The 19,133-nt window shown below is 45.7% G+C and overlaps 2 protein-coding genes across 2 annotated transcripts; both read left to right on the top strand.

Annotated features, from left to right (window-relative positions):
* The first annotated feature begins 213 nt into the window (after nt 1-213).
* Nucleotides 214-9,362, top strand: LOC121306450 (receptor-type tyrosine-protein phosphatase eta-like). The gene is made up of 8 exons (XM_041238169.1): nt 214-528; nt 2,489-2,544; nt 3,480-3,842; nt 4,954-5,202; nt 6,107-6,364; nt 7,361-7,627; nt 8,044-8,298; nt 8,679-9,362. Exons 2-8 carry the CDS (start codon nt 2,526-2,528, stop codon nt 9,074-9,076), a joined length of 1,809 nt encoding a protein of 602 aa, XP_041094103.1. The 5' UTR covers nt 214-528; nt 2,489-2,525; the 3' UTR covers nt 9,077-9,362.
* A 692-nt stretch (nt 9,363-10,054) lies between these two features.
* LOC121306478 lies at nt 10,055-18,208 on the top strand. Its single transcript, XM_041238199.1, has 7 exons — nt 10,055-12,970; nt 14,998-15,106; nt 15,555-15,799; nt 16,506-16,964; nt 17,146-17,424; nt 17,713-17,912; nt 18,052-18,208. Exons 1-7 carry the CDS (start codon nt 12,794-12,796, stop codon nt 18,206-18,208), a joined length of 1,626 nt encoding a protein of 541 aa, XP_041094133.1. The 5' UTR covers nt 10,055-12,793.
* Nucleotides 18,209-19,133: the final 925 nt, after the last annotated feature.

Raw genomic sequence — 19,133 nt, forward strand, 5'->3', positions numbered from 1 at the left:
GCATAGGGAAGCATTGTAAAGCACAGAAGGCTGGTAAAGCATAGGGAAGCATTGTAAAGCACAGAGAGGTCTGGTAAAGCATAGGGAAGCATTGTAAAGCACAGAGAGGGAAGCATTGTAAAGCACTGAGAGGTCTGGTAAAGCACAGGGAAGCATTGTAAAGCACAGATAGGTCTGGTAAGACTAATTTTAAAACGGGGAACATACAGTTATTAATTAGTGCAGGAGCCGCTGTCTGCAGACAAGCAAAAACATTGACCGCTTTGAACGCAGCGGCTGTGATAAGCAAGACTGACCAAACATGTCCCGTCGCTTGTGTCCCGAAGCGGCAGTCTCTCGATGCAAATCCTACGCGGGGCCGTCACCTGCATGTGGTTTGAGATAAATGAAACGATACCCCCTCCCGCTTTTGCAAAGGCTCCGCCGCCTTTATTATCAACGCTATGCAAATCAAGCGACCTGTTTTTAGGAAATTAAGCAAACGTGTCACTCGCCACAGCTCTGGAGGACACAGAAGCGACAGAAAAGGTACCATTATTCATGTTTATTTTTTTCGTATAATACCGCACCGTAAGGTAACAATTAGAAAGCACGCGTTGTATGTTGCTGTGCTAACAATGTTTCCTCTTAGTTCTTGCTGGAGTTATTTGGTTAAATAGATACATCTGTCAGAACCAAAAGTATTGACTCACCAGCAAAATGTAAAGATGCATCCTATTGTTTTGTCTGCCTAGGGCGTCCCGGGTAGATTTGAAACGGGTCACAGCGCGGTGTGTTTTGTAATGCTGAAAAAAAAGAAAGTCTGTAATGTATTGTATCGCTGTGTGCAGATTTCGAGATTGCTTCGCTGGGGTGGACGCGCACAGTGTCGGGTGAACCGCTGAGGTTTGATCGCCTTGACAATTCTGCTTTTCAAAAACCGATATGACACGGGACGGGTTATTATTATACAGCCCTGGACAAACGTTTTGCACCCCCTCTATATAGAACTAGCTTCATAGAGTCTAGTGAAAGCTGTTGAATAATGTTCCCTTGTTAACATATTGAATTGCACCCCCTCTATATAGAATGAACTCCCTCAGCTTCATAGAGTCCAGTGAAAGCTGCTGAATAATGTTCCCTTGTTAACATATTGAATTGCACTCCCTCAGCTTCAAAGAGCCAGCTGCCCAGTGTTTCAATATGTTTTCTTGCCTCAATCCTAAAGTTCTAGGTGATGGAAAACCCTTTGGCCATCGCTGTATATGTAATCAATCATTTATGGTAAATATCAGTCATAAAATGAAATGTAGTTCGAACAGAAACCAAGTTTTGTCTTTCTTAAAAAAAATAAATAAATAAAAACCCAAGAGATACATCGACACCATCAGTGAGTTTCAGAATGACGTGTGATATCTTCAGCTTATCTGATTTATTTCCAGAACGATACAGTTATGATACCCCTGTTTACAAAGAGAGGGGCGCTCTCTCGTTGTGAAAGTTCTTACATCTTGTTAAGCAATGCAAAAATATGAAGTTTTTAAAGTTACCCATTTCTAAATTGTGTGATATATATTTTTACTTGTGCATTTTGTACTTGTGTCTAATATATGAAGAAAAATGACTTTGAAGAATAGAGGACGCATATTCTGCAGTGTTAGCGGGGGATCATATTTTCGAGTGCTTGCAGGACAGACTGCTCATTCAAATCCTGGTACATTTTTAAAGAAGAGAAGGTTCAGAGATCCCTGCAAGGGGTCTGAGTGAAGAAACAGATCTAGTCCAATAAATTATTGCTGTTAAACTTGTCCACTAGCAAAATACCCACAGTAAATTTGAACGGCAGTTTTTGCATGCTTTCCCCATGGTTATACAGTATATACTTCCGCATGTACAGAATATTTTGCTGTGTTTAATATTCTTTACCGCACCTCTCTGTGCTTTGCAATGCTTCCCTATGCTTTACCAGACCTCTCTGTGCTTTACAATGCTTCCCTATGCTTTACCAGACCTCTCTGTGCTTTACAATGCTCTGTGCTTTACAATGCTTCCCTATGCTTTACCAGACCTCTCTGTGCTTTACAATGCTTCCCTATGCTTTACCAGACCTCTCTGTGCTTTACAATGCTTCCCTATGCTTTACCACACCTCTCTGTGCTTTACAATGCTTCCCTATGCTTTACCACACCTCTCTGTGCTTTACAATGCTTCCATGTAATTTGACAGTTTGAAAATGTTTCTAAATATCAAGTTAGCCAATAGCGCACTCACGTAGACAAGATTAAATCGATCAATAATTTTTTAATCTATCAAAGCCCACATGTGTGATAAATCAATTAAAATCCCTCTAGTTTAAAAGTGTTTAAAATGCAAAAGTTTAGGACACAGATCAGGAAGGTTTAAGTTTTTTTTTAAAACTATTTTGTTGTATTGTTTTTTTTTTTGTAATGGAAATAGATCTTTTTTTTTTTTTTTTTTTTTCTAACCATATCAATTCCATCCCTTGCAGATTCTGCCAGTCCACTGAATAGAAGCCTTGGGTCGAGATGTTGTTCATTTTGCTGGGTGAGTTTACATGGCTAGAACGATTCCTTCTCTAGTCTAATGCGCAAGAATAAAGATTTTACACTTCAGATATTTTTTTAACGCACAGCTCTGGCCAAAAGTTTTGCCTCGCCTAGAATTTTAGGACTGAGTGTGTAATTCAAAATCTTAATGTAACATTATTCAGCAGCTTTCATTTGACTGCGTGAAGCAATGACTCTGTGGATGATGCTTGACCGCAGCTGTAGTCCCGAAGAAACATGTGTTTTTCATGTTTTGAAATATTCTCAAACATGTAATATTGAAATATTGTTGAATGTGTAATTTGTTGTAATAAAAAAAAATCTCTCTGTAGTAAAATAAACCCAGAGGTACACCCTTACCTATTAAAGAAAGAAGAGTTAAATGCTCCTCTTAAAGCACCTGACACTTTGGATTGTGTTTATTTTGCTTTGCTGGCGGTACACTAGCTGTGCACTAGATGGCGCTGGTGCTCACTAATATAAAGACAGGGTGATCTAGCCTGTGAGACACACGTCTGTGGCAGCCAGCTAGTACTGAAGAACAGCTCTTCAATTTAACACCCAAATATGAACCACTCAGAATTAGAGAAAGGGGGGCTGGTTCCAGGAGGTTCAAATCCCGGCTCAGCCACTGACTCCCTGCGTGAGGGACCCCGAGCGAGTCACTGAACCTCCTTGTGCTCCGTCCTTCGGATGAGACGCCAAACAAACGAGGTCCTATTGGAAGAGACTCTGCAGCAGCAGCAGTTGTTGGTGATGCAGGGTTCACCCCCCTAGTCTCTGGAAGTCTGCTTAATAATAATAATAAAAATAATAATAATAATAATAATAATAATAATAATAATAATAATAATAATACTGTAGAGCCGCTTTCAGGGCAGCAGAGTGGGGCTCTGTTCCAGTCTAGCACACTGTGATGGTTCTTCCCTCCAGCTCTCTCTCTGGGCCCGGTTCGGTCGGAGAGGATGTATTTCTACCAGTCCAATGCGACGGAGTGGGCTGCCGCTCGGAACCACTGCCTCGCCTGCTTCAGGGAATTGGTGAGCGTCTCCCAGGACAACGCCGCCCTGCTGGTGAAAGGCCTGACCAATGACACCTGGACCGGGTTGCGCAAGGAGCTCGACGGGCCCATGGACTGGTCCCAGTGGTCGAACGGCGATCCGCTCACTTTCCAGAACTGGTACCCGGCCCGGCCCGACAGCAACAACTCGGACGACTCCTGCGTCAAGTTCCTGCGCTTCGGACCCTGGTTCGACGAGCCCTGTGAAACGGAGCTGCCCTACATATGTTATGAAGGTAATATTATTCATGTATTTATTAGCAGGCATTCTTATCCAGGGTGACTTTCAGCTGTTGCAGAATATCACAGATGAGAGAGAGCCCTTATAAAATACAACAGAATGAGTTGCAAGTAAGATCAGATTCAAAAAAGAGCTAAATAAAGGACACGGTAAATGTTTACATTTTTAGAGCGAGTTCGGCTCAGAGCAGTTAAACTTACAGTAAAAAATATTTGCTTATTGAGTAAATTCCTTTTTTTTTTTATTGTCCTTTACCACACCTCTCTGTGCTTTACAATGCTTCCCTATGCTTTACCAGACCTCTCTGTGCTTTACAATGCTTCCCTGTGCTTTACCAGACCTCTCTGTGCTTTACAATGCTTCCCTATGCTTTACTACACCTCTCTGTGCTTTACAATGCTTCCCTGTGCTTTACCAGACCTCTCTGTGCTTTACAATGCTTCCCTATGCTTTACCAGACCTCTCTGTGCTTTACAATGCTTCCCTGTGCTTTACCAGACCTCTCTGTGCTTTACAATGCTTCCCTGTGCTTTACCAGACCTCTCTGTGCTTTACAATGCTTCCCTATGCTTTACCAGACCTCTCTGTGCTTTACAATGCTTCCCTGTGCTTTACCAGACCTCTCTGTGCTTTACAATGCTTCCCTATGCTTTACCAGACCTCTCTGTGCTTTACAATGCTTCCCTGTGCTTTACCAGACCTCTCTGTGCTTTACAATGCTTCCCTGTGCTTTACCAGACCTCTCTGTGCTTTACAATGCTTCCCTATGCTTTACCACACCTCTCTGTGCTTTGTGCTTTACAATGCTTCCCTGTGCTTTACCAGACCTCTCTGTGCTTACAATGCTTCCCTGTGCTTTACCAGACCTCTCTGTGCTTTACAATGCTTCCCTATGCTTTACCAGACCTCTCTGTGCTTTACAATGCTTCCCTGTGCTTTACCAGACCTCTCTGTGCTTTACAATGCTTCCCTGTGCTTTACCAGACCTCTCTGTGCTTTACAATGCTTCCCTATGCTTTACCATGCTGTCACTGTGCCTTTACTATGGGAAACCTTTCCAAGGGGATTTTGTCTTGATCCATTCCTCTCTTCCCGTCCTGTTCCAGATCGTTTCTATGGCAACCTGACTGTGTCCAAAGTCTCGTTAACCAGTGTGTCCCTGAGCTGGACCCCCGGCCCCGGTAATATAAGTAACTACCGGGTGGAGGTGTCTGGAAACACCAGCCAGGTGCTGACGTCCACTGGGCTGACAGCGCTGGTGGGGTCCCTGACGCCCGGCAGCCTCTACAGGTTCCAAGTGTTTCCAATCAAATGCGACAGAGACCTAAACCCCGAGAACGCCACCGTCTACACAAGTAGGTCGATTTTTGGTTTTCCTGCAAAGTGAATTTCAGGGGTTTGAATGGCTCACCCCTGCCTCTCATTGGCTCTGGCGCTCCCGCAGGGGTCAGGGAAGCAAAACTGGAACTGATTCTCCTCCTCACCGCGCTAGAACCCGACCGGCCAGGCGTCCAGTGAGCTCAGAGCGGACTGTTAAAGCATAGGGAAGCATTGTAAAGCACAGAGAGGTCTGGTAAAGCATAGGGAAGCATTGTAAAGCACAGAGAGGTCTGGTAAAGCTAGGGAAGCATTGTAAAGCACAGAGAGGTCAGGTAAAGCATAGGGAAGCATTGTAAAGCACAGAGAGGTCAGGTAAAGGATAGGGAAGCATTGTAAAGCACAGAGAGGTCTGGTAAAGGATAGGGAAGCATTGTAAAGCACAGAGAGGTCTGGTAAAGCACAGGGAAGCATTGTAAAGCACAGAGAGGTCTGGTAAAGCACAGGGAAGCATTGTAAAGCACAGAGAGGTCTGGTAAAGCATAGGGAAGCATTGTAAAGCACAGAGAGGTCTGGTAAAGCATAGGGAAGCATTGTAAAGCACAGAGAGGTCTGGTAAAGCATAGGGAAGCATTGTAAAGCACAGAGAGGTCTGGTAAAGCACAGGGAAGCATTGTAAAGCACAGAGAGGTCTGGTAAAGCATAGGGAAGCATTGTAAAGCACAGAGAGGTCTGGTAAAGGATAGGGAAGCATTGTAAAGCACAGAGAGGTCTGGTAAAGCACAGGGAAGCATTGTAAAGCACAGAGAGGTCTGGTAAAGCATAGGGAAGCATTGTAAAGCACAGAGAGGTGTGGCAAAGCATATTTAAAAACATGGCATACCAGGGCAAGATATGCTGATATCTAGACAGCAAATGACGGTTGTCCGTTTCCTCCTGCAGAGCCGGAGAGGGTGACAAATCTGAACGTCACGTCCGTCACCACGGGAACGGCGACCCTGCGCTGGAGCCGGCCAGCGGGGAACGAGGACGGCTTCCTCGTGGAGGTGGAGGGGTTCCCAGCTCTGAGCGTCACCGCTCCAGGGGAGGCCGCCTCAGTGCCCGGGCTCAGCCCAGGAAAGCAGTTCACTTTCAGGGTGACGGCGCTGGTCCCGGACCGCTCGATTAGTGGAAACCCGGTATCTGTGTCTGCGTTCACCAGTAAGTCTCTCTCGAAGCTCTGTGTTCAGGCAGTTAAAGGAAGGAGGTTCAAATCCCGGCTCAGCCACTGTGTGTGTGTGGGGGACCCTGAGCGAGTCACTGAACCTCCTTGTGCTCCGAACTTTAGATGAGAACAAACGAGGTCCTATTGGAAGAGACTCTGCAGCAGCAGCAGTTGTTGATGATGCAGAGTTCACCCCCCCTAGTCTCAGCAAATCGCTTTGGATAAAAGCATCTGCTAAATTAATTCATGAAGTTAAATTTAATGTCAGATAGCTTGCATGACTTCCCGTTTAGGGGCTATTTACAGTAGACCCTGCTTTCTAGCTATGAAATTGACCACCGACCCTATATGGCTGTGATATTACGGTCACTTTTAGATTCTCTTATTAATGTTTGGTCAAAGCTGTGCTCTTAGATTTTTCTGTAGTTCCATTATTGTCCAGCAAAAACGAATTCTTTCAGTGTCATTGTTTTAGGTCATCTCCATGGTACAGAGCACACACGTTGACAGGGGGTCTATAGTTGGTACACAGCTGTATTTTATGATTCTCTATATTCCATTACAGATGGTGCACAGTCTTACAGCTCTGGCCAAAAGTTTTGCATCACCTAGAATTTTAGGATTGAGATATTAATTTAAAAAAAAAAAAAACTGTATGAACATAATTTCAGATCTTTTATTTAATGTTGTGTAATCAAAGAAACTACAAAATGATCTCGCAAAAAAAAAAAAAAAAACTCATAACGGTAGTATTTCATGTTAGATTTGAAAAAATGCCACATTTTTGTTAAGGATGTGGGGAAAACTACATTATCCAGCAGGTTTCTTTCGACTTAAATAAATAAATTCATCCTATGTACTGCACAGCTGCACAGTACTCCAGCCTTATTATTATCTCAGTATTATCTCAGGCCTATTTCACTGTGTGACGTTCCCGGTGAGCTGATGTCCCCGGGGATGCACTGTTTTTGTTCTCTGCTGCGGTTCTGCAGGGCCGGGTCTCGTCTGCACACTGCAGGTCTCAGAAGTCACGTCGACTGCTCTGAACCTCACCTGGACACGGCCGGAAGGAGGGCACGATGGCTACAGAGTGGACTGGACCGGCAACTGGGCCTTCCTCAACCACACCCAGACGGTCTCCACAGAATCAGCCAGGCTGGAGAACCTGGAGCCAGGGGCCAACTACTCGATCTGGGTGACCGCGCTGGTTGCAAACCAGTCTGTGGAGGGCGATCCGGTCTTCATCAGCAGCTACACGAGTAAGGAATCAGTTTGGATAGAAGCGTCCTGTAGATCACATCAAAGTGTTTTTTTTTTTTTTAAGAGCGCCTTTAGCGGAAGCTAGCTCAAGGCGCATAACGAAGAAGGAAAACATTTAAGTACAGTAAAACAAGAAAAAAAAAACAGTGAAACTTACAAGAACGAACCTCAGGATTGAACTCGTATGTTGACAGAATAGTAAAAACTACAGAGCCCACAATGCACCTGAGCGGACTTCCTGCCCTTATATTTGGTACCAAGCTGCATTCTTTGAAATTCCATTACCGGCTTTGTCTAGTAAAAAAAATGAGTTAATTAAAATGAACCCTATCGCTGTTTTAACCCATAATCTCATCAGTCGCACACTGAAAATGCAGAGTGATTGTTTCCCTGTTTTGTCTCCCCCATCACCCAGGACCCAACGCAGTGACAGAACTGGTGGTTACCGAGACAACCACAACTCTCATTGCAGTCCAGTGGCAGCCGCCAGCCAGTGGGAGCTGGCATTCATTCAGGGTGCAGATTCCTGGTTCACCTGCCCTGGAGACTGCAGAGCTAACAGCTAACCTGACTGGGCTGAAATCTGGCAAGCAATACACGGTCACGGTCGTTACCCTAGCAACTGACAGCACCAGGCTCTCTGACCCTGTCAACGCAACCACTTACACCAGTAAGGCGCATTTAGGGCTGCTGGCTTTTTTTCGCTGCTTCGCCCCGACTTTCTCTACTCTCTTTTTAAGAATTCAGTGGATCCCCCTTCAAGCCATTCATGTGTCTGAAATACCGCTGAGAAACACACTGCTAGCAAAAATGATTCAATATATTTTCTTTTTTCTGAAAAAAATTGCCTGCCAGTTATTACGAATCTAAAATCTTATCATTAAGTACTGTAATTAAATCTCTTTAACCCAACAATGAACTTTCCCGACTTTTCTTAGAGTATATATTTTTTAATAAACATGTATATGTATATAGAATCAGATTTACAGCTCATTCTTTGTCTGTTCGAAGTTTCCGGGGCCCCCTCCCCCCCCAGAGGGGGAAGAATTGAACTAAACAAACCCAAAAACCTGATTAACAACTCCTTTAACACGACTGACATCTACCTGAGCTGGGACGTCCCAGAGAACATGGATGGGGTACAGAGCAGCTACCTGGTCAACTACACCACGCAGTTCTGGAAGCTCAGCCAGTCTGTGGTTGCCAGCACCAACGCCATCGTCCTCACTGGGGTGAAGTCCGGAGTGGAGTACAGTGTCACAGTGCAGACGCTGCTGCAAATGGGACAGACCAACGTGACCAGTGAGCCTGTCGCATTCAAATGCAGCACCAGTAAGCCATCCGCAGAATGCGTGCAGAGACCTTTCTCTCTTGCAGTGCACTTTCAGTTCACATTTTGCGGTAGAGGCAGAATGCAGAAAGGTCGTTCGTGGCGTGCTGGTTTTTAATTTGGTCTCGCCTGGGCTTTGTGATTCACTGGGGCACCGTCCAGCCGTGAAGTAAATACCGCGTCCCCCCAACGATCGTCCCGTCTGCAACTGTGGCCAAAAGCTTAGCATCGCCGAGAATTTCAGGATCGTAATGGGTCGTTTTAGTAACATCATTTAGATCTTTATGTAACATCACGGGTGATCAAAAGAGGAAACTGTAAGGGTTCAATATGTTAGCAAGGGAACATTATTCAGCAGCTTTCACTGGACTCTATGAAGCTGAGGGAGTTCATTCTATATAGAGGGGGTGCAATTCAATATGTTAACAAGGGAACATTATTCAGCAGCTTTCACTGGACTCTATGAAGCTGAAGGAGTTCATTCTATATAGAGGGGGTGCAGATTCAATATGTTATGCAGAGGGAGCATATTCAGTGCCCTTTCACAGACTCATGAAGCTGAGGGAGTTCATTCTACAGGGTGATGCAGAGCCAGGGCTGTGTGTATGCAGAGGGGGTATTCAGTGCCCTGTACAGACACAGCAGTGTTTACCAGCCCCTGTCTTGTTTTTTTCACAGAGGAGGTTGACTCAGTGTGTGTGTGTGTGTGTGTGTGTGTGTGTGTGTGTGTGTGTGTGTGTGTGTATGAAGTTCGTCAGATCCGCGAACGAGTACCAAGTCCACGGTGCCACGACGTCCCTGTGTGTGTGTGTGTGTGTGTGTGTGTGTGTGTGTGTGTGTGTCCACGGACACTCACGCCGCGTCAGGTCCATGTCTCACATTTCCGCTCAGATGCCACACTTCCGTGGTGCAGCCGACCCCGGGCGAAGGACGGGGGGACCCCCCCCCCCGGTGAGCTGAGCTTTAAAAAAAATACATTGTTAACATTTGAAACTTTAACCCTACCCCTCTTTTTCGCTGTCAGTTTAATTAACGGCTGAATAATTAATAATAATAATAATAATAATAATAATAATAATAATAATAATAATAAAGATGTTGGAACGCTGGGTGAGTCTGGGTTTCTTGACGGGCCTCTCTGCTCTCTTGCAGCTGAAGAACCTTCTGAAGGACACTCTGCAAGGAGCGACGTGGACACTGAGATGGAGGGAATCGACAGACTGAAAGAGAAGGACCAATGAGCCATTTTTTTCCTTAACCTTCCCCCTATTTTCCTGTTTAAAACGCAGCTACTTATATCTGCCGTTCAATCTGTTGAAGTGATTCGGAGCTGCTCTTCAGAGCTGCCTGGTCTGATTCATGTAACGCAGGCTGGATCAGCCGTCTTTTTCACCAGCAAGCGCCATCTAGTGCCCAGCTAGTGCATTGCCAGCAAAACAAAACCCATACTCACTAGACCAGGGCTTCTCAAACTCGGTCCTAGGGACCCCCTGTGGCTGCTGGTTCTAATTCCAACCCAGCTCTCAATTACTGAACTAGACCCTTAACTGAACTAATTGCTTGAAGAATAATAAATATTTCTGTATGGCTTAAGAATCGCACCATGTGTTAGGCTTAATTACGCAACACTTAAACCTGGCCAGGTATCCTGTGTGTGTGTGTGTGTGTGTGTGTGTGTGTGTTTTTTTTTTTTTTTTCTTGGGTAATAAATTATTTTATTGACTGTGCATTGTTAGAAATGTTGTTTTTTTTTTTTTTCAGTGGAGTTCTGGATCAGGGCGTTTGTCCACACCTTTTGGCGATCAGGGTTTCCGGTTAGCGCCCTGTTCTTTAAAAGCTGACGAATATTTGCATCGCTTGGACTGGAGTCTCCAAATTTTACTTTAAACCCGAAGTCTATGACAGGGAGTTGTCTGCTTTCACTGTGTAAACTGGTGTCCTTTAATAAAAATGCAATGCTAACTCCGGCTTTGAACTGCAGCCTCTCGGGTTGAAATTGATTTGTTTGCAGTGGGTCGAGTGGAAGTCTTTGAGGTGCAATGTTACAGATCGGTGATGGATGATAATGTTACAAACACATTTGTCTATGAATGGTGCTTTGTTGCAATCTCGTTTATTTAATTCTCTTTCTCTCTCTCGTTCTAAGCTTAGTTTTAAATCTAGTTGGAGGGAAAAGAACAGATTGAAGTAAACGTGAATTTTGTGGTCTGGTTTAAATGATGTTTCACTTGCTCTGGGAAGTGGAACTGAATCCTGCGTCATTTTCGCGGTACATCACCGTTCAGTCCTTATATATAATCTGCTTTTGTGAGGTATCTCTTTATTTAGTTGACGCTTGTTAAACGTGAGTTTGTTACAATAAAAAAAATAAAATAAAAATCATTCTGCTGTCTCAAACGAGTTTTCTTTTGTATGATATATCTTTTTTACAGCACTTTAAAGATGGTCATGAAAGGACTGGCTGTGAAGGAGTTAAAATGTCTTTGATATTGTGTGTGATAGTTTTAAAAACGTGTACACACACACACCGCTGTGCAAAAGTCTCAGATATGTTGCATTTTTCTACTATACTGCATTATGAGCATCAGTAATTTCCTCAAAGCCTCCACTAGTGTTTTCTACTATTGTAACAGCCTTGACTCGCATAAGGAAGGAAACACGCTGCGTGAAATCGCTCGGTTTTCAAGGTGTGGCATCCGAAAAACAATCAACAAGTACAGAGAAACCTGTAACTGGCAAACCCAGGACTGGAAGAGCCAAAACACTGTCTAACAAGGAGGAGAGACCTGAAGATAATATCCTTCAGGGATAGAAAGAAGACAAAACAAGGCAGAAGGCACATGAGTCGTTGTCCACCCATCAACAGTCCAAAGCACCTTTCGACCGTCCTCCCAGAGTCCAGTTTCTGTGTCCTTGTGCATATTTTAGCATTTTAGTCTTGTTCCCCTTTCCTTAACAGAGGAATTCTTACTGCAACACATCCTTTATGTCACGATTTCAAAAGCGACCTTCCTACTGTTGAGATATAGAACAATATAACACGTTTGACGCCTGTTTTAGATATTGTGGCTGCTTCAGGTAATGCATTACAATTGGAAATCTAAATTACAGGGAGTTTCATGAGTCTCAATGGGAGACGGGAGATTAAGCTCTCTTTGTGCCAACACAGCGTCCTGTCTGCCAGCACCGTTGCAAAATTAAATGCATGGGGTAGTATCTAAAACGCCGGTTATATTAAATTGGATTCCCCGATAAGGGCGAAGCGGTGTGGAACGCCCTCTTGCAACCCCAAACTTTTTTTTTTTTAATTATTCTTCTTTCTTTTCTGATGCACCGTCGTTTATTTCAAGCGTTTTATTCAACCCATAAGGGCGAGTTGGGATTCGCCATTGGTATTGATGGCGACGTTTCTCGACCGACGGCGGCTTCATTGCGGTGTCTCGATAGGGCTTGTCCACGTCCGCCATGTTTGTTTCGGGTCTCGGCTTGTGGTTTTTTCGTCGCTGTAAACTTTGTCGGTCAGCTTTAACCCAGTTTGGCTTTCAGGGAGAGTTTGAATGGTTTGAGAAAGGCGAAGGCGCGTCGAGGTCCGCGGGTTTCTCTTTTACAGTTTTTTTGAAGTCGGACTTTGTAACATAAGCCGCCTTCCCTATTCGGTAGGGGCAAATGGTGGCGTCGAAATTCGGCTTCACAGCCCTAGACATGGATAGAGGTTACCCACATCGGCCATTTTGGTTACGGGCAGGCGCCACCTTGCAGTTTTCTGCCAAGTCCCAAAGCCGAAGAAACGAGCTTTCTTTAGGAAAAACAATCCCCCGAGGGCTGTTTTGTGGGAATGGATAGCCGGGGGAGCGAAGAAAGCGAACCGGGTAGGTTTTGCAAAGGAAACATTTGTTTTAGCCCGGAGTCCCCGGTCCCGGAGCACCGACCGAAGAGGCAAGCAGCGGCTGCCCGGGAGAGGAGCGAGGTGGGCGGGACAGCGCTGCGCCGATCGCGGCGAGCCCGACCCGAGGTATTTATAATCCTGTGCACTATTTTAATACGCATTTCGTGTGGCAGATTTAAAACACCCAGTTCTGCAGTTTGTTCAGGAGTGCAGAATTACCCATACTTTTTTTAAAATTTTATTAGGAAAGACAATACCGTTAGATATTTTAAGTGGGGAAATCAAATACAATTATTGACCATAATACTAATAATAAGCTTTGAAATTAATCATGATACCGGATCTAGCTTTTTAATACAACAATTAAAAACATAAACTAAATCAAATATTAAAATCGACGATGGAACCGTGTTTTTCCGGACTCGTATTTAAACTGGATGCAATTCTACTTCTTGGTTTGTTTGCTGGTTTTAATGCATCGGTCAGTATTTTGAACTGATACTAAAACACAACATTTAAAAGGAATCAGTCGCTGGCTACAACCCTGCAGTGTATATTCCACGCTCCAGGTGGCGCTGTAGGGTAACCTCGCCGTTTTGTTGGTCTCGTTGCTAGTATAGAGGGATTCCACATGCCGTGACGTCATTTGTGACGTTTAAAGACGCCATCTTACCTAGGTATCAGTGTTTCAGTATATACAGAGGTCTCATCATTATTATTATTATTATTATTATTATATAATATTATATTATTATTATTTGGCATAGTCTTTATAACGGTTATTCGAAATATTGCCCATAAGCGCAAAATATTGCATGTTTTTGTGTTTGGGATTAACGTATCAAACTATAAAATGAGTTTCATGGCTCGACAGTTTCAAGTAGTCTTTATTATTATTATTATTATTATTATTATTATTATTATTATTATTATTATTATTATTATTATTATTATTATTTATTTTAGCGTTAATAATATTGTGAGAGATGCCCGTCTCTTGTGCGGCGATAAACTGTTCAGAGCTGCGCAGGGAATGCACCCTGAGGAGAGGGGTCACGTTTCACGAGTAACAAAGACATCGAATAACATTTACTAAGCTGAGTTATTAATAAATCAATCTATTAATACGCTAATAAACCAGTCCTGCTTGCCTACTGGTATCTGTACGATGAAGCTATTACTATTCTCGAGCTATGTATAATATTTATCGTTGACTTATACCCCAAAGTTTATTTAAATACGTAAAATTGGTCCACAAAAGGGACCCAAATTTTATTTAGATCTCACACATAATAAATAAATAAATAAATTATTAATAATAATAATATTTACGCAACATTTTAAAATCAGTTTGGCAGTTCGGTCTGGGGAAAAGACATCTGGGTTCTGTCAAAATATTTCTTTTGCCAGCTGATTAAGATTTAACGCGTTGGCTTCAAATTTAGCTGGCAAATATAAATATGAAAAAAAAAAAATTACCCGGGTTTTATTTTTCTCAGACCTGTCTTTTTTTTTTTTTTTCAGATTTCATTTTCGGATTACTGTCTGCTAAATGTGTAAAATTGATTTAAAAGCATTTTCTGAATGTTTAATTTGTGTATAAGCTAAAATATAGCGTTAAAAAAAAAAAAAAAAAAAAAAAAAAAGTTTGTTTAAATCTATTTAAAAAAAATACTAGATTTAAATTGAATCAGGATAAAACACCTGGTAAAATATTTGTCCCTTTTTTTTTTTTTTAAAAAGCCCGGCTCCCCATAAGCAAAGGATAATTGACCAGCAATCTGAGTTTCTGCTCTTCAGTTTGGAAGTGACATGTTTTGTCGTAATTTTCTTAGTTTTCCAAAGAGTGTGTTGAGAAAAACTCAACAGAGAATCGCTGTGGGCCGACAGACCCCGGATAAAAAATTCTGGGAGCCCACAGGTACAGTGTTCTGTGCAGCAAGCATTTCAGAGCTGAAATGTTTGCCAGAACTGGGCAGACAGTGCGTCTGAGAGAGCACGCCTTGCCCACGGAGTTTGGCTTCGAGAAGGTACGTGTGCTTTGAACCCTCAACCTGGCTTCTGTTCACGGAGGAGTCTTGTCTCCGTTCCGGGCGGGTGTGGTGTATTTGTGAGTTTCGGAATATGATCGTTGTTGACTTTCTCTAACACAGAACGTGGATGAAGCGGAGTCTCTGAGTAAGACCGCGGTGAAGAGGAAGAGGAGGAGGAGGAGGAGGAAGGGGAGCCGAACCCGGACCCAGAAGTGCCCCCCCAACACAGGTAACCCCCACCCCCCAGCGGGATTCATCACACTGCTTAGCGCCTTAATAAAAAATCTAGTTCAATAACAGAGTCAACGGTTTGCTTCCATATGTAATGTGCAGTTTGGGCAAGATGTTGTTATTTCATTTTGGTTAAACATGACTCTTACCCCCCCAGTCCTAAAATTCAGAGATGTAACTCAGTAGTAGAGTATATTTACTACAGGTATAATTGATGTGTTTTGCCTTCATGAATATAGTTAATTATTATTATAAGGATATTATTAATTACAGGGATGGGAATAAGACTCCCGTTGCATAGCGCTTTCACCCAGCCCAGGTTTTATTACCAGCTTGGTTATCGGAAGTGGATCAAACTGCTGTGCAGTGGGAGTCTTGTGTCCATGCCTGTGCTGGCCCTAGACATGTGATCTTACAGACCCTTGTCTCCTCCTCTTCCTCTCCAGCCTCCGCGCGCGGGATCGGAGATCTGGTCCTGGCAGCTGAGCTGGTGGAGCTTGTCGGAGTGTCCCAGGGGGAGTTGCGCCTGGGCTTCGAGAACGATCACCGGGGGTACTCCCTGCCCCCCGACCCCCAGGCCCTGACCCGCCTGGTCCGAAGCTTCGCACAGAACCTGCACAGGCAGGAGCAGAGGCTGAGCGAGCTGCAGGGGGTGCTGGAGAGGCAGGAGACGCTGCACACCCAGAGCAAGGTAGAGATCGTCCGGGCACTGCCGTGTGACTTACAAGGTTAGAGGTCGATTTTTCTAATTGTGTGATGCATGAGGCGACGAAACGATCCTTTTATTACAAAAAAAAAACTTGAAGTTAAACCGAGCTAGGTGGAGCGATGGGATTCATGCCAGCCAGCTGTAATGCCCTTCCCTTTGTTCAGCAGCTGCTTGATGAGCTGCAGTAAGCTGCTCTGTGCTTTTTGTTAAAATACAAGCATGGAAGAGGCTCCCGAGCGGCGCTTCCAGGAAAGGCGCTCTGCGTGGCGTGCAGGATGCGCCCTGTAGCCTGGAGATCGCAGGTTCCAGTCCAGGCTGTGTCACTGCCACCGTGCCCGGGGGTTCCTAGGGGGAGGCGGTGCACAATTGGCCGAGCGCCGACCCCATAAAGTCGTTTTTGTAATTTTCAAGGATTACGTGGTGTTTAAATAAAATATCTAAATTATGTGCATATAGTTTTTCCTTTGTGTCTTTTCATGTGGTGCATCGATCCTAAAATTCTAGGTGAAACTTTTGGCCAGAGCTGTGCAGGCAACAAGCTCAGGTGCATCTTATTAAACCAGTAAAACCAGGAATGGATCAAACTGCTCTGCATCTCCAGTAAGAAGGGGGGTGGAGAAGTCATATCAGTGGCGCTTCTGTAAAGACAGAGGTGGCTGCTCAGTGTACCCTCTGCTGCCCCCTGCAGGAGCGCTGGGAGTGGGAGCAGCACGCCCTGACAACGGCCCACGAGGCTCGCATCGACTCCCTGGAGAACGAGGCGGCCCGGCTTCGGATCGAGAGCTCGGCCCGGCAGAGGGAGCTGCTCCGGGCCCGCTCGGAGGCAGCCTCCAGCGCCGAGACCGTGCTGCAGCTGGGGGCCCAGCTCAGCGAGAAGCGGGCCCACCCTCGCCGCTGCGTCCTCTCCGCCAGGGCCCTGAGCAAGGAGCCCAAGTGGCTGCGTTTCTTCACCGGGTTCGAGAGCTACAGCAAGTTCACGGCCTTCCTGGAGTTCCTGCGCAGCGGAGACGGGGCCGGGCTCTGCTGGAACCGGGCGGCCAATCGGGAGAGAGTGGGCGGGGCGGAGGAGGAGGAGGAGGAGGAGGAGGAAGTGATTTCGGACGGGTTGGTCGAGGCGTTGGGGAAAGACGTGTTTATGGACGGACAGGTGAGATTGTTTTATACATTTTAATGCGTGTGAAATGGTTTTAATATGTCCAGCTGACCCCCTCTTGTATCAGTTAATATGTCTGATTTGAGCCTGTCTTTGAAAGGGTTAAGTTCTGAACAGGTTAAGAATTTGTAAACAAACCCTAACTCTCTGCCTCCCCCTCTCCCCCTCTCTCTAGGCTCTTGATTCAGACTTGGTGACACAGACCGAGGGGCTGCCAGCGGGAGGGGCTAACAGCTCAGAGGGCGGGGCCTTTCTGGGGCGGGGCTACTCTCGGCGCACAGAGGGCGGGGCTCCCAATCTGCTGAGCCCAGAGGACCAGCTGCTGCTGGTTCTGACCCGGCTCAGGCTTGGCCTGCTGCTGCAGGACCTCTCCTTCAGATTCAAGGTGGCCGAGTCCACCGTCTCCCGGATCTGGGTCCACTGGATGGAGCTGCTGCAGAAGAGGCTGCAACAGGTGAGCCACCCCTTCTAGGAGTTGCACACAGTGAGAGCGCGATAGAGTGTGATCCGGCACAGTGAAAGCACAGCACAGTGAGATGCAGCACAGCGCAGCGTGATCCAGCACAGCACAGTATACCACAGCACAGTGAAAGCATTGTAAAGCCCAGAGGGTCCACAGTAGAGCAAATAAAATTAAAAAAACATGGCAAACTGTGCTATAAAATGGGAGGGGGGGCTGCAATGTTACTGTGGAAATGAAGTGATGAACATACAAAACTAACCCGGCCTGCCTCCCCTGCAGATCCCGGTACGCTGCAGCCTTCGGTACATCGACTCCTTCCGGCCCAAACACTCCGTCCTGCTCGGGCAGGGCTCTCCGCTGACCGTGCTGGAGTGCGCGGACCTGCTATTCGATGTGCCGGCGAGGGAGCGGCAGCGAGGACCCACCCCCCTCCCCGTCCAGGGGGGTCGGGATGGCGCGGGAGAGGGGGCGGCGCCTGCGTGCTGGCCTCTCCCAGATGGACCCGCTTCGCCAGCGTCCGGGACGGCTGGACTAGTCACCCTTCGGCCGGACCCCCGGGCTGGCCCTGCCCCCCTACCTGGACCCCCCCGACCCCCCGGCCCCCGGGGGCCCCTGCAGGGAGGTGCTGAGCGTGCGGAGCCTCACTGACAAGGTGCTCACCTTCCGTTACCTCCGTGGCGTGCACCCGCTCAGCAGCGCTCCCCACATCGACCGTGCCTGGGAGGTGTGCTGCTACCTGGCCTGCCTGCTGCATGAGCCCATGGGCCTGCGGTGAGGGGAGAGGGGAAGTGATTCCCTTGGGTCTAAGACAGGGAGGGGAGAAGGGAGGTTGAGAGGTGAAGTGATTCCCTTGGGTCTAAGACAGGGAGGGGAGAGGTGAAGTGATTCCTTTTTGTTTAAGGGAGGGGAGAAGGGAAAGGGAGAGGTGAAGTGATTCCCTTGGGTCTAAAGCAGCTGTTTATTTTAAAGGATTCAACAACAAACAACAGAATACTTGCTGTGCATTTTACTGTGTACATAATAGCAGTGTGTAAAACAAAACCAAAAAACCAAACCAGTGCAGCTTTAGGAACTCTGACTGGGATTCAAGGTGAGTGCTGCTGCCCTCTAACTGGGACAAACTTTGGGTTTTTTTTTTTTGTGCGTTTGCTTTAATACTTTGTTTTTGTTTGTTTTGCGAGCTGAAGAGGCCCACGATCCTGTTTTCATTTCACACCAAACTAGTATTCCTGCATTGAGGGAATCGGACATGGTTGGCTTACCAGTTGGTTTACATCCTCCGAGGTAGTTTCGAGCCGCAGTCGTCCTGGCCAGCGTGCCGCCACTCTCTATCAGTTAGTTTAAAAGGAGATTTAATTGCGTGTGTGTATTTTTAAATTTTTTTTAATGAACCGTGGAAAGGAAAGAGGTTTGCATTGCTTTGACAGTATTGTAAAATAAACACGTTTGTTCCTCTCTAAATGATGTATAAAATATGTGTGTATATTTGTAAATAAGAGTTTTAAACAGGTGATTGGACAGAGGATTGCCGTCATTCTGTTTTGTTAAATAAAAGGTTTCTCCAAACTGTGTGCTGGTCTCGCTGCACAAATGTGATTCTTTAGCAGGACCGCTTGGGTTTGGCATCCTGTGTCATGTCATTCCCTCCCCCCCCCCAGCACTGTAAAGGTGATGGAAGCAGCACAATTGCAAGCAGTCTC

Source organism: Polyodon spathula, chromosome 48, assembly GCF_017654505.1.
Source record: "Polyodon spathula isolate WHYD16114869_AA chromosome 48, ASM1765450v1, whole genome shotgun sequence".
NCBI lineage: Eukaryota > Metazoa > Chordata > Actinopteri > Acipenseriformes > Polyodontidae > Polyodon > Polyodon spathula.

What these genes read in the sequence shown, in the direction of transcription:
- LOC121306450 (XM_041238169.1), top strand. An exon ending in GCCCTACATATGTTATGAAG is followed by an intron (nt 3,843 to 4,953) that starts GTAATATTATTC and finishes GTCCTGTTCCAG; the next exon opens with ATCGTTTCTATGGCAACCTG. An exon ending in CAACGCAACCACTTACACCA is followed by an intron (nt 8,299 to 8,678) that starts GTAAGGCGCATT and finishes GGGGAAGAATTG; the next exon opens with AACTAAACAAACCCAAAAAC.
- LOC121306478 (XM_041238199.1), top strand. Translation starts at nt 12,794, where the DNA reads ATGGATAGCCGGGGGAGCGAAGAAAGCGAACCGGGTAGGTTTTGCAAA. An exon ending in GAAGTGCCCCCCCAACACAG is followed by an intron (nt 15,107 to 15,554) that starts GTAACCCCCACC and finishes CTTCCTCTCCAG; the next exon opens with CCTCCGCGCGCGGGATCGGA. An exon ending in GGAGAGGGGGCGGCGCCTGC is followed by an intron (nt 17,913 to 18,051) that starts GTGCTGGCCTCT and finishes GGGCCCCTGCAG; the next exon opens with GGAGGTGCTGAGCGTGCGGA.